Below are 15,004 nucleotides of genomic sequence, written 5' to 3'. Positions count from 1 at the left end.
ATCTATGTCTTAACTCATAGATGAAATTCTTTTATATCGTACAAACCTCAATGTTGGTGGTTTGACTACTACCCTAATGGCAAAGTCCTGTCTTTCAATGCTGCCGAAATATGTCAGAGCAAAAAGTGGTCGCATTTGTTACCCAGAAACGGGAGCAATGTATGAAACTGACCGACATTTTTTCCAAGGTTAGGCAAAAGAAATGACGCCCAACTCCCACCAGCCAAATATTTCGACGCCGTCAGGCCCGGAGGGCAGTTATGAGCCGAGAAAAGTCGGACGGGGCGTCGTTATCGACGGGTCCGGGGGACACGGATTAGACGGTGATTGGCTCGGAGGTCCGTAGATCGGACGGCACATGGGGACTTTCGGGCCGCACCGTTTCCGTCCCATGACAAGCTGGCTTCTCTCGGTCTCCTGGGGCCGATGGGAACGCGGCAAGCGGCGGAAGCGTGCGATGACTCGCGAGGGCGGGATTTACTTTTCACCTAAGCCGAGACGACGGAGAGAAAGAAAGAAGTGCAGACCGGAGAGGAGACTGGTTCTTTCCGTGTTTTCTTTTTTTTTTTTCAAGGGGAAGTGGGTATTGGATTTGTGGCTGCGGATTAAAGAATTGGGGCGAGGTTTGGAGGGAAACTTATTTGGCTGCGTTCGGTTTTGATCGGTTCCTGAAGCTGAGACGATCTGATAGGTTTGATCTTTGATCTATTTATTTGGGTATTCCGCTTCTTGAGTTGCCCTAATTCTTAATTTCTTGGTGGAACTTTTGGAATCAGAAGAGGTATAGATGGTTTTCTTGAATCTTGGCTGCGATTTCTGTTGATTTTGTCATGTTATGATCCGTCTTATATGCTACTTTAGGTTTCTTGTTTTGTTCTGTTCTTTGCTTTAGATGTTATGTGGTATGGATCGTATCTATTTAGTGGAGGGATCAGCAGATGGTTCATGCACCGTGCTGATTCTTGGACGCTGAGAAAAAAAAAAGAAGAGAGAGGAAATTAATCAAGCATGCTTTTTGTGCTGTAAAATTTATCTCATCTTTAGTGTTTCTTTTTTACCTCGTATAATATGCAGGTAGAGAGAGAATGAAGCTAATTATATTAGGTTAGTCAACTTTATGCGAAGTATTGAAACGTCTTTCATTCTTAGAACCAGATTTGGTGCTTATTAGGATGTTCTGGATAGGAAGAAAGTGAGAATGGTATGATAGGTCCAAGAAAAAAGAAGTTTCTGGTGCATTGTCCCAGAGGCTGCAAAATGGAGCTTGGGGAGGGTTTGTAGGTTGCATGTGTACAGCGTAAGAGAGATTCTTAGAAGTCAAAACACATATAGTTTACGTTGGCGGAGCAAATTATGGAGTGGTGTGCAGTAGAGGTTCTAAGGGATTGAAAAGAATATGTTTGCAACTTTGAGGGTGGTGATGGTCATTTCTTATTTGAATAAAAGTGTATACTTTTATCTTTCACATCATTCTTGAAGTATAGAATTTTGTACGAGGTGGCATTGACATCTGTTTCTGGGGAACATGCAGTCGAGTGAGGTGTCACTTAAAGGGTATTTAAAACTCGAAACTAGAACTAGAGAGTAGCAAAAGAGGTTTGTTGTTGGAAAACTGAAATACATCAAACAAAAACTGAAGGTGTTGGAAAAAGAGGGGCTTTTAGGAAGATGCACCAAAGTTGCAATAATCTTCTAAACAATGGAAATAAGGATGATAGGGTGCTCATTGAGGAGAATAGAGAGAAAAGAAATTAAGTGGAGTACCAATATTGTTCGAAAGGTAAAAATTGACTAGAAGAAATATATCTGGACTTCGGTAGTTCCGAATAGTCAATAAAGGGTTTTGATATTAAGTGCTTCATAAAATAGCATAATAAAGAATGTCCAAGTTTGTTAAGTGAATAGAGGTTAAATTAATGAAAAGTCATGAGAAGGAGAATGTTTGCAATAAAAATATAGACTTTAGTAATTGATTTTCGCAAAATAAAGAAAGTGTCAACTTAAGCTAGAAATCAAAAAAAGCAAATAGACTGTGGAGAGAGGAACTTGAAAGTGGGTTTTGATGAAGACAAGCGAAATAGGTGATACTCGATACAAGAAATGAGAAGGAATTGAGTTTGGAACTTTGGATGGGTTTTTGTGTTGTTTGTTAAAATTTTAATTTATGCTTAAAGGGGTATTGGGAGTCTTCATAATGTCTATATCGCATTAACAAAACTTAGATTACCCTCGTTGTTAATAAAAGGGAAGGCCATGGAACTTAAGGATCATATTTAACTAGGTAGATGGGATATATAACTTTGTGCGTACAAAAGTATGTTATAAAGGTTAAAAAAGAACTGACTTAACAGGTTTCTGTATATTATGTTATATGTGTGTGTGTAGATCGATAGAGAAAGAGAGGTAGACTAGAATCCGGTCAACCAGATTTCAGGTTGTCCGGTCAATCTTGACCCAATGTTAAGGGCCTGTTATTGATGATATGAACAGTTGAGTGTGATCTAGTACCTTTAAATTACTTACATATTAAAAATCATATGATTTGGAGATCCTGAAATGGACAATTTAAATAGCTTGAAATGATGCATATATTTTGACCACTCAGTGCATAGGCTAATGATCTCAAAATCACATGATTTTTCATGCATAAGTATTTTAAAGATAGTAGATCACATCCAAAAGCTTGGATCAGTATCAGGTCCCCATCATCTAGTCAGGACTATCGGATCTCATCTGAAATTCGGTTGACCAGATTCTAGTCCACCTCAATATACAAACTAAACCATTTTCTCTCTACATGGCTTCCATAGGATTTCTTCCTTCAATTTTACTCGCTTGTAACCTCCATTGAATGCCAGTCCATTCACAGAAGAGAGTCTAGGTGAAGGATATATGTTCTAAGGAGCAGAAGGGCCTTGTAGACTTGTGGTAGGTTGTCTCTAATTAAAGATGTTGATTTTATCATAAAAAAGTAGAGATGTTTCTGTTTTTTCCATAAACTTTTGGCAATAGAGATACCTTTTATAGTCATTGGTTTTTTTAAAAGTTTTTCAGAACAGAAAGCAAAAGAGACATGATTGAAGGGGTAGAAGAAACAAGGGAATTAAAAAAAAACCATTTGACATATTTGTGAAGTTTTGAGAAGCCCTTTTTAAAAAAATCCGATGATCTTTTAGTAATCTTTCATTCTTTTCTTATTAAAAATCTATTAAAAATGTAATATTTTATTAAAGTTATTTTTACAATCTCTCTTGTTATATTGTGAAGCATTAAAATGAAAGTCCTCCGATGCTAGTTGTTATCATTCTCGATCATCTCCCAAGAGGGTAGTACTTGAACATTCAACAAGGCTTGGCACACTTGAAAATGACTAGTGGATATGACTGTTTATTTCAATAAGACATGATGCTATATGGTTGAACTTTATCTTTTAGACTTTGGACTGTGCCCATTTTAGCATAATTTTTTTTTGAGTAAGTTTTCAACTTAGTTTTGATGAACTTATATTTCTGCGGATTGCAGTTTATTATAACTTAAAGGTATCATATGTGAAACATCAGAAGATTGTGGTGTATAATGCAGGTGAATATGAGCTGTGGCTGCTTTGGACCTTTACTGTCCAAGAAAAAGCATCCTCCCCATCTCAACTAGATATGGGCGGTAAGGAATTTACAGATTTACAGACATTTCATGTTTAGTTTCTTCGCTTGTTATCAGTAACAGAATTTGAGGGAATTTTACAGTGGCAGTATGTGAACTACTTCATAAAGCTTCCACCAATTAAATGGGAAATGTGCCCTCTCCCCCTCCTTTTCATGATAGTAATTAATGACCATGACTGGGTTAAAAGTAGTTTAATGTAATAATATTCCAAGAAGTTTATTTCTTAGCATTGGATTTTTATGCTTTAATGATTTCATGACCATGCAGTATGGTATGTCATTATAATCCATGGTTTGCAAATCATTTTAAAATATTTGAACTTTTAAAATTAATGTTTTCCTGAATCTTTTGGGTCGGATATATGATCTGATCGCTAATGCTTGTGATATATATGATCTATCATGATAACATCCTTTCAAGGATTATTTGTTTTCCATAAACTTTTTCTTCCTTCTTCACTCTACAGTTTTTGCAGTTATATTACATTATCAGTTATCTACTTTTGTGTTTGATAGTCATTCTCATACTTTATGATTATTATCAGCATTATTTCTTGCATGTCTGGTTCCACCAGAATAGTCAGGTTCCCCATATGAAGTATATTGCTGCTCAGTGGTACTAAATTGGACTAGCAGGTGAAACCATTGATTGGTTAATGCCATGTCGACTAATACTGATGATATTACTATTGTTTCCACCTTTTTTAAGGTGAAACTATGAATCAATAGATATATATTCTTAGTGGAGAGAGAAAAACCTAAAGAGACTTTTTTGACTGCAAATTTTCAACTTGGCAAATGTTTGTGGGAGTACTTATGATCATCCCACCACGTCCTTAGGCATCTTTGGGAGAATGACAAATTGATGTCAGACATATCACTTGTAAGTTGAGTCAATGAAAAAATTGAATTGTTTTAGTTTATCATATTTCTGGTGGATGAAAAGTTAACTCATGCCCATGTAACTTGTTTTGTCATGGTTCATATTATGTATTGAGAAATGAGGATTAACAAAATATACACAGCAACAAGTATGGAAGGACTTCAAGCGCTTTCAGTATTATAGTGGTGAAAGTATGTATTTTTTTGTGTATCTTTTCTACCTATTGGCCAAATACTCACTTGGACATAGAGAAGCTCATTGGGACTAATAAGTAATGACCATATACAACATCATCATATTGGCCGGAAGCAAGCTTCACATCTGACAAACATCCATCTTGATTGACGCCTTGGCTGTGAATGTTCACATGATTTGTGGTGTAGATTACTCATAAGAATGAGTTTACCTTGTTGTTTTATTACAGAAGAAGTGACCAGCTTCATTTCATGGTGATCTTGCCTTTTCATTTGACAATAGGTTTGCAACCCAATGTTACTCCTTCACCTTCCATAATAAGAAGACATGATTTATATTGTGTCACTGGATGGCACTAATATATGTTAATAGAGTCAAATTCTGGTCCGAGCACTAGAAGTGAACTTCTAGATAACAAGTTGGAGACTTTAAAGCTAAGGGAGAAGAGCAAAAGCCAGTTGCATGACCAAAAATCCTAATTCTGCCAAATATAAGCTAAGACAGGATATGATTTTTTTTTTTTTTGCAATGAACCTCTATTGGGAAGTCTGATTCCTATCATATGTCAACTCATGCATCCTGGCCAAGTTTGAAAAATGGTCAACAACTGAAATATGAAATTATTGAATGGTAAAGCTCTGAAGGAATAGCCAAAAAACTGTCTCTTCCACATCTTTTAACCCTTCAAACTTTACTATAATGCCAAATTATAGCACCATCTGCACCATGCGATATGGTTCCTATCTCAGCTGGTTGATATGATTTCACCTAAGAACCATATGCTTGCAAAACTAGTATATCTAATTAAAGTAATGAATTCAGCAACTACATGTATCTCCAGTATGAGAATGCTCCTATGTTAGGAAAAATCATACTCTGGTTTTAAAATGAACTCTTTCTTGAATAGCTTTCCATGTATCTGCACAAGCAGTGTGTGCTGCATCCATTTTACTCATGACTTCTTATGAAACATCTGAAATATGCTGCAAATTTCCACCACAGAGGTCATGATCTTGCATTCTTTACCTGTCCAGTTCTATATATTCGTTCTCGTTAACAATCAAAGAGATACAGGTAATCTATTCATTACTCCAACCACATATAGGGCAATGGAAGCAGAATAATCACTTTCACAATTTCCAATTAGAAGTCTTGATCTTGGGTGAGAACTTGTTTTCATAGGGCATAAGAGAGACAATTATTTGCGAAAATCAGCGGAACATAATGCGATGACATATCATAAAATGAATGAAATACATACTTGAAGAGTTATCGTATCTTCTTTGTTGTAATGTTTATTTGCATGAATTTTGTTATCGATCAACTTCAGGTTAATAAAACACTTCTGGCAACTTTGTTTTGTGTGAAATGCTGACAGGAAAGTCTTGCTGATACACTATCATGGCCAGCATATAATATTTTTCTGATCTTTTTCCTTTCCTCTTTCCAGGGTTATCGTTTGATAAGAAAGTAAGGTGTTTCTCCTATATTGAGCTGAAATCAGCAACAGATAACTTTCACCCAAGCAATAAGATTGGTCGGGGTGGTTTTGGAACAGTTTACAAGGTACAGAATAACTATATTATAGCTCTTGCTTGTGGTTACCATGTCACTAAATGGCCATTCTTTTTCAGAGGAGTTAGCACTTTCTGAGCTTTCTATAGTTAATTGATGTTAGTAGCCTAACTAGGCCAACATGGTTCATTTCATTATAAAAATAGAAGAAAGGAAACAAAATTTGGTACTTGCCTCCTTGTAGGATCACTTGGTAGATGTGATCTGTCATTAACAAAGGGAAATCAGATATGACAAATTTTAGAGCACCCATTTAGAGCCTGTTTGGATAATCCCGGTGGATCCTCAAGATGGGAAAACAGGATTTCTAATATTACATAATATAAAGCCTCGCCTAGCCCATGTTAACTGGACCTTTCCTAGCCCATTCCTGCGGGAGGTCTTTTTTTTCTCCCTATGGGATTTGGGCCGGCCCACTTAGACCTATTCTTGGGAATTCTATGAATATAGGCACGGTTCAGCCTGTGATCTTGTGATCTTGTCGGATTGCATAGACTTATCCAAACAAGATCTTAATTGAATTGTTACAATTCATTTACCCATGTAGCAATACTCAAAACCACACCATGCTGACCTAACATATTTTAAAACCCTTCACAATCAGTTAAGGGCTAATGACTTCTTGAACCAACTTGTTGGTGCATTTAAATACGAAATCTCTTCTCTCTTAATATATACAAAAATAATTATGTTACAGACACTACCTTAAACGGCAACTGCTTAGGCACTTGCTATAGTGTTTTGCATCATATTTCCAGTATAAGATGAAATTATGAATAAAAATTGAATATTGCCTTGTTGATGCTTCCCATTGACTTGCTACATCTTATTTGATATATTATGTTTTATTTTTTGGATTTCTCCGTATGTTTCTTAGCCTTTAGATTTTGTTATTTTCTTGTCACTTTTGCCTCTGGGTTCCACCTGGAACCTGTCTGGCCCTAGAAGCATGAGGCAGCCCCTTGGTTGATCGTCTACCACCTACAATCTTTTAAAACATCGACTACAACAAGAAAACTTCTTCCGGGGTTAAAACATCGTCTTTTAAAGCATGCATATGCACTCTATGGATTCTATGTTGTCATCATTGCTATCAAAAGTCACACCCTCCATAAAGGTAATATTTTCCCAATTCTTTCCGAAAACTTTCCTCTAGGGGCTCGTTTGGTTCGCGGAAAAGAAGGGGGGAAAGTGTGGTCAACGGAAAAGTAATGAGATGCCTCTTATTTGGTTGGAGTTTTCAAAGGAGAGAGACGGAAAAGTTGTATTCCCATGGGAATATGATTCCCACATTTCATGGGAAAGTTACTTTCCCATGAGGCGGAAATCACTCCATTTTTATTTTTTTCCAAAAAGACCCTTCAGCATTAAAGAAGCATTAAAGAGGCATTAAAGACCTAATTTTTATTAAGGGTATTATAGGAATTATACATAACTTTCTCAGGAAAGTGGATGGTCAACCAAACATAAGTACTTTGGAACTGTCACTTTTCTATGGTCATCCAAACAAGCCAAAAGTACTTTCCTAGGCATCCTCTTCCTAAGAATCTGCTTCCCAGGAATCATATTCATAGGAGGAAAAATGCTTCCCGTGAACCAAACGAGCCCTAGATTTCTTTGCATTCCTCTTGTTGGATCCTTTTCAATAATATTATGTCTTTTCAGGCTTTTTTGACACATGATTTTGTTACCTTTATGTCTCGATGATTCTTGTATCCATTGATACAATCTTTAAAACTTTTTCGGATGTTTAGATTTCTTATTTTACCAATACATCTACCTCTTTATAATAATCTACCTGTCGTGATTGTTAGTGCAACCCCCCCTCCCCCCCCCAAAAAGGATGTTTCTATTTTTTTCATGGTTTTTGTCAGAGCTTCCATGCCACAGGCTGTAATGTCCAACCTATTTTCATGATTTTCAACATGTTGACTCCTTATCTATAACAAATGAAGAAAAACGTTTAGAATTTGTGGCTTAAAATCTCCTAGGAATAAACTAAAAATTGTGAGAGAGAGAGAGAGAGAGAGAGAGAGATGATGTAGCTTATGGGCATGTCACCCTCTTTGCTCCATCTTCTAAATTTTGTGTTGCAATGATCATATTGCTTTTTGAGGGACTAAAGAAATTAGCACTATCTAATTCTTGTCCATAGTTATGCTTTCACAAAGTAAATACAAAGTCAAGGACCTGCCCCAATTTTTTTTTTTTACTTTCATTCATGTGATTTTCTGTATCTACTCTTTCTATTTCCTGACTGGAATGAAATTATTGCACAAGGGCAGGCATGTCGAATAAAAAAGAAAGTTAAGTATGATAAAAGTTCTTTGGGGCATCCAATGTGAATGGCTGTTGTTATTCTACAAACACGATAATTTAATTAATGTATCTTTTTCAAAATTATATGCAGAACTCCTTGTTTATTATCTCTTTTGTGAATTATATATGCCAGGGGATCCTTAGAAATGGAGAAGCAGTTGCAATAAAGCTACTTTCTGCAGAATCAAGGCAAGGGGTTAAGGAATTTTTAACCGAGATTGATACCATTACAAATGTTAGGCATCCAAACCTTGTTGAGCTAATTGGTTGCTGTGTTGAAGGCATTAACCGCATCTTGGTCTACGAATATGTTGAAAATAATAGTCTAGACCATGCATTACTAGGTAAGATACGTAACATTTATCAGTGAATGGTAGTGGATTCTTAGTACTCTGATGATCTAACTGAGGATTTCCAGAATCATGTTGTACTGACAACACTTGTAACTTTTAGGTCCTAATAGTGACACGGCAAAGCTGAATTGGAGCACGAGATCTGCAATTTGTCTTGGCACTGCCAGGGGGCTTGCATATCTTCACGAAGAACTTGAACCACATATTGTGCATCGGGACATTAAAGCTAGCAATATTCTCCTTGACCAAGATTTTGCCCCAAAAATTGGAGACTTTGGGTTGGCCAAGCTTTTTCCTGATAATGTTACTCACATCAGCACACGTGTTGCTGGAACAACGTATGTGGAGAACAATAAATCGGTAGTTGAATAAGTTTTCTAATGCTTGATATTAAAGATGAGGATTTGAATGAATCATTTCCTATGAGCATGAACCTAGTTTATTATCATATATAAAATTTATCAGATAATGATAATTCTTTTTGCATCATTGCATTGACCATGGAACTCATATATAGGATCATGAAAATTAATAGGTAAGCTTCTTGTTTTTATGCATGTTTGGAACTACTTAGGTAGATAAAACAAATGTTTGGAAAAATGCAATCAGCAAGTAGTCGGTCAATTTTTAAACTTACTAATTTGGAATTGTAGGTTGCCTGTCTGGAAAAGAATGCATTTTATTGTTGGTGTTATAGGTCTGAAGATTATCTTTTAACAATTTTCGGCCATTTAAACATTGTAACTGTATTTGGAGGATGGCACTAAGAAAACAATGGTCTAAAATAAAGGATATGAATACTGAGCATAGGATGGCTTGCCATTATGTTGACATGAATAAAACGCAGAGTAGATATTGACATTAGTGATTCTAGTGGATATTTCAAGTTCAAGATCATTTATAAGAACATAATTCATAAAGCAAGAAAAAGTAGAATCATGCTTCATTATCTTGGACTACTTAGTAATCGAATTGGCATCAACAAATTTTACAATGAGATAATTTATCATAAAACTCCAATTTCACACTAAACATCTAGCCGTTTTCCTTGGCCCCCTCTATCTCAAATTCTCTAAGCAATTCACGTGAAGGAAAATTTCTTCTCATTTAAAGTTTAAGCCAAACATGCGTTATTGGTTTTAGAACTTCTATAGAAATTTGGATATACATGATTCTTTGATGATTTCCTTCTTACTGAAACTATGCATCGATATTTTTCTGAATATTTATTCTTTCTAACAATATGAACTTCAGAAATACATATTGTAATGAGTACAAAATGCAAACTAGGAAATGATTTAACCTTCTATAAAAGCTTTTAGATAAGTAAGCTGGTTGATATCTTTACAGGTGATTGTGACGAATTAGTCAGCCTTTTGAGTTTTGACTGTGTGCCACTTGTCATTACTGCATTCGAATAAACTTGTGTGATTTTCCATGTTAACAAACACCCTTGCTTTACTGCTACCTCTAAGATTAATAACATTCGACAAGTCCATGATATTATAAATTAAAAAATAGGTTTGTGATATTCCAATTATATGTTCCGCCTTCTTAACATATTAGGATTCTTTTCTGGTACTTAGAATGGTCTTACTGCATGCAGTGGTTATTTGGCACCTGAGTATGCAATGCATGGTCAATTAACAAAGAAGGCTGATGTGTATAGCTTCGGGGTCCTTGTACTTGAAATAATTAGTGGCAGTAGTAGTTCAAAGACTATCTGGTCAGACATGGGGAAGTATATCCTGGAATGGGTAAGATTTTGCATTCATTATCATGATTTCCTCAAAATGTTATTTGTATGATGTACTTTAACATAAGCTTCTCAAGTCTCAACCTTTTTTTTTAACATTTGTATGATATTTTTCTATGTTATGATGACTCTGCCTTGATGATGACTCTGACATTTCAAGGCAATCCTGTAGCATGATATAACCTGTCAAGGGAAACATGTCCTCCATAACAAAGATTCACTTGATACGAACTTGTAACTTTTAAGCATAGCCCCATGGATAATTTGAGCTATGGTCCAACTAATATGTGGGGTTCCATTCACAATTTCAGATCCAAATTTTGTGAGTTAGGAGTTACTTTTGGAATCTGATCGTATTGGCCAGCCATCATGTCAATGGCTAGCAAGGAAGTGACCGTTATTAATATCACTTGTGCTTAAAGAGAGAAGCTCATCTTTGGTCAGAAATAGAACTTCAGCAAGTATTTCTAGCTTTCTTGTCTTCTTTGCCTCCATACTTTTTCCCACTTAATTAGTTGTCATATGATGCAGTTCTTGAAGTACAGCATTCAAAAATTTTACTGTTCTGTTGGCATATAATACTATCATGGTCCTAAGCATCAACAGTTGAATTTGCCTGGACACACACACATGTTCCTAGTTTTGCTTAAATGTAATGGTCAACAAAGAAAATATGGTGAAATTTTAAAGAAGAAAGAGGTGAACTCTGAAGTAAATATTATTACAAGAAAAATTTTGGAAGGAAAATTGTTTAAGGTGTATGGAATGTTCTTAATAAATGAAAACAGCTTGTTGAGAAAAACATATATTAGATTTACTTTTTGAAAATGTTAAATAACCTACATTTGGAGGAGAAACAAATCACCTATATGTGGCATGGGATGGAAAAAACTTTATTCCAAATCAAGGTAGGCCGAACCAGACCGAACCGCCCGGTTCGGCCCATACCGAGCCGATCCGATGGAAAAACGGGTCGGTTCGCCTATTGAATTCGGTTTCGACTCCGAATCAACTGGAAAAGGCTCGAACCGGACAAAACTGGTAGGTTCCGTTCAATCTCGGTGCAAGCTGAGCCTCCTCCCTCTATGATTTGTTAAAAGGAAGTGTTGGGAAGGCCTTCTCTTCTTTGTTTAGGCTTAAAACACCTAAACGGCTCCTCCTTCCCCCGAATTTGCAAAATTCCATCGATTCAGTGCGATTGAAGGAAGATCTAAGCCCAAATAAGGTGTACTTTCTCTCTCCTATCTCATTCCTTATATTTTTTTATGGGAAGGCTTTGAAAAATAGCTCGAAATTTGCAAAATAAGGAAAGATCATGCCAAAATTTTTGATTTAGGCTTGAATTTATTATATGTTGGAGATCTATAAATGATCTACATGATGACATAAAAAAAATTAATTTTTGGATTATATATAATTTTAAAAAATTAAAAATATATTTTTGGATTAAAAACTAAAAAATATATTAAAAAACTGTAAAATCATAAGCGTATTTAGAGATATGCAAGCTACTCTCGAGCAAAATTTGGTGCCCATTTATTCAAGTTTTGATGCGATCATACGCATAGTGGCCCAGACCAAAATTTGGCAATATTCCACGCATCCTTCCAGCTGATCAGCTACAACCACAGGAGAGCCGGTCACTACATGATTTCTTGTTGAAAACATCCTCTCAGAGACATGATCAAGAGATGTCTAGACGAGGCCACTATGCCATCCGATCGACTCGGTCAGGAGGGCGACATACATCCTCTCAATATAGCCACACAAAGAGGGGCACGAAGGCTAAGCAGGCAGGGAGGCACGAAGGCTAAGCAGGCAGTCAATGACACAAAGGGTAAGAAGGCAGCTGCTCAGCATACCAAAATTAAAAAATAAAAAGCACCTGCAGCGCCAATGGATATTGTTGAGGAGCCAATTCACTTAGATTTAAAAACTAGAAGCAGTAGTTCTGGTAGTTATGGATCTGCTGGCCAAAAAGAGAGTGAAGGACATGAGACCACCATTTATGAGACAGTCGCAGGGTGGTCTTTAATTCATCGGTGAATCTCAGTTTACGCATGCTACACAGGATAGGGATCACAGTGCACGATCTGGTGGAGTCTACAATGAGCTGATTGCATATAGGAGACGGGCTCCTCGAGATCATTCGAGAGAACACGATGTAGCCACAGATGATCTCGCACATGGGGTAGGATCCATAGACGTATCAGATTTCAAGTCGTGTATTGGGTCCTATTACTTGCAGCCACAAGCAGCCTATGACCTATACGGATATGAATATGGATACGATGCGTCTGAGGCATCTTTCTATAGCTACTATCCTACGCAGTTTATAGCATCTTACAAGTCGGATTTTACTGTCGGCCTATTCGAATGGGCTCTTTCACGGCCAGTTTATCGGCCAAGTGACACTTTTTAGAGTCAGAGCTTCAGCGAGAGATCCGAGAATACTTACAACTCGGAGCGCATTCTTTATGAGATGAACATACAAGACTACTACGCCACTTAGTTAGAGGAGTGGGCTGATGTATCTCCTGACTATGCTAATGATCTGGATATCTACGAGAAGCATTGTCACTTAAGATTTTAGATATTGGTATATATGTTGTACTTTAAATATATGTAGTTAATTATATTATTTTATTTTTTTTATCTCACTACTTGATTTAAGGATATTTCATGTTGCTTTTTGTAGCATGCAACATCTCACTAATCATTTTATATTTTGTATCATTTTAAAACAATAAGATGCATCATTTAGATTAAATCGAGATTATAGAAACATCAACAAACATCAAATTAGACTTAAAATCATTGAAAAAGTTCAAAAACATTGATTATCATTAAATTAACTTGAAAAACTTCAAAAAAAATTGAACGTGCCGGTACGAAACCGGCACGTACCGGCACACCCAAGTGTATTGTGTGTCAGTATGGCACCGAATATCGATTCGTCCGCCGACCGGTTCAGCAGACCTTGTTCCAAATTTAAGTTCAAATGATTTTGGACAGAAGATGAGCAGAGAAAAGGTTATGGGCAGCTATGAGGAAGTTTTCTTTGCGAGCTGTTATTAATAGGAAATTTAGTTGGAATGCTATTAGTTGTTGAGGCAAAAATATCAGTTTCAGAAATCTTTCGGATAGAAGAATCACAAACAATATTTAATTTTGAGCTCAATTCATTTTATATTAGTCATTTTTGGTTATATACTGTGTGTGGCATTGTGGGCTGAGATTGTAAATATTTGGGGGTGGGCAGAGCTCTTGCGGATGATACATCCTTAGGGTTATGCTTACACTGCCAATTATTTTAGTTTTCAAGTAAGCATAACCATATTCTTTTAAAAAAATATATTTAAGGCGAATTTAAGCTTATGCTTTTACGTCCTTTGTGTGCAGAATGTTTTTGAGCGTGTGTGTGTGTGTGTGTGTTGTTTTTCCTCTGGACTGTTCTTGGTAATTATCATAAATCTATATTTGCATATTGGCAGGCATGGCACCTTTATGAGCAAGGGAGGCTCAAGGAACTTGTGGATTCATCGCTTAAAGAATATCCAGAAGATCAAGTGGTCAGATACATCAAAGTAGCCCTTTTCTGCACCCAAGCAGCAAGCGGGCGGAGGCCATCCATGTCCCAGGTTGTAGAGATGCTGTCCAAGCCTACACGACTCAATGAGAAGGAATTGACACCGCCAGGTTACATGGAAGGCTCTACAAGGATGAGTATAGGCTCAAAAGCGACGAGCTCAAGCAACTTGGCATTCAAGGATTCATCTCCCATGTACTCCGCTCCATTCACCTCGAATCCCGTTTCCTTTTCTGAAGTAGTTCCAAGGTGACTTCTGCCCGTAAGTGGAAGAACGTCATCAACACAGCCGGTGGGGGAATGTCGTTGTACGCAGAGCCAGCAGCATCGAGGCAGAGGACATATTTCTAGTCTGAAGGGAGGCATTTGGTAAGAGCGAGTTTCTCATGCGCAATTTTAATCATGATCCGTATGTTTCTATCATCTCCAAACAGCGCATGCTCAAACTGTATTACTTGTATAATTATTCATTGTGAGAAAAATGCACCATGGCCATACGTATTTCAATGTACAATGAAATGGCAGCTTCCTTAGGGAGCATGATGCTCTTCTCTCAAGCATAAACATCAGTCAGCATGCACCTATCCTGAACCAAGCAGCACTGAAGTGCAACTGTTTATGCTCGATCTCTTTTAACATATTTCTGGAGCCAACAAGTTCGCCGAACTTGTG

General features: G+C 36.8%; 1 protein-coding gene across 1 annotated transcript; it reads left to right on the top strand.

The window, feature by feature from the left end:
* The first annotated feature begins 392 nt into the window (after window positions 1-392).
* Window positions 393-14,879, top strand: LOC103716187 (cold-responsive protein kinase 1-like). Its single transcript, XM_008804097.4, has 7 exons — window positions 393-691; window positions 3,583-3,660; window positions 6,191-6,306; window positions 8,768-8,978; window positions 9,088-9,325; window positions 10,594-10,744; window positions 14,238-14,879. The coding sequence occupies exons 2-7, from the start codon at window positions 3,654-3,656 to the stop codon at window positions 14,583-14,585; spliced, it is 1,071 nt and encodes a 356-aa protein (XP_008802319.2). The 5' UTR covers window positions 393-691; window positions 3,583-3,653; the 3' UTR covers window positions 14,586-14,879.
* The last annotated feature ends 125 nt before the right edge of the window (window positions 14,880-15,004 follow it).

This window comes from Phoenix dactylifera, chromosome 17 (genome assembly GCF_009389715.1).
Source record: "Phoenix dactylifera cultivar Barhee BC4 chromosome 17, palm_55x_up_171113_PBpolish2nd_filt_p, whole genome shotgun sequence".
Classification (NCBI taxonomy): domain Eukaryota; kingdom Viridiplantae; phylum Streptophyta; class Magnoliopsida; order Arecales; family Arecaceae; genus Phoenix; species Phoenix dactylifera.
Note: the sequence above shows the minus strand (reverse complement) of the source record. Positions and strands in the feature narration are given on the sequence as shown.

Coding starts and splice junctions, on each gene's coding strand:
- LOC103716187 (XM_008804097.4), top strand. Junction 6,307..8,767: donor GTTTTGGAACAGTTTACAAG/GTACAGAATAAC, acceptor TATATATGCCAG/GGGATCCTTAGAAATGGAGA. Junction 9,326..10,593: donor ACACGTGTTGCTGGAACAAC/GTATGTGGAGAA, acceptor TACTGCATGCAG/TGGTTATTTGGCACCTGAGT.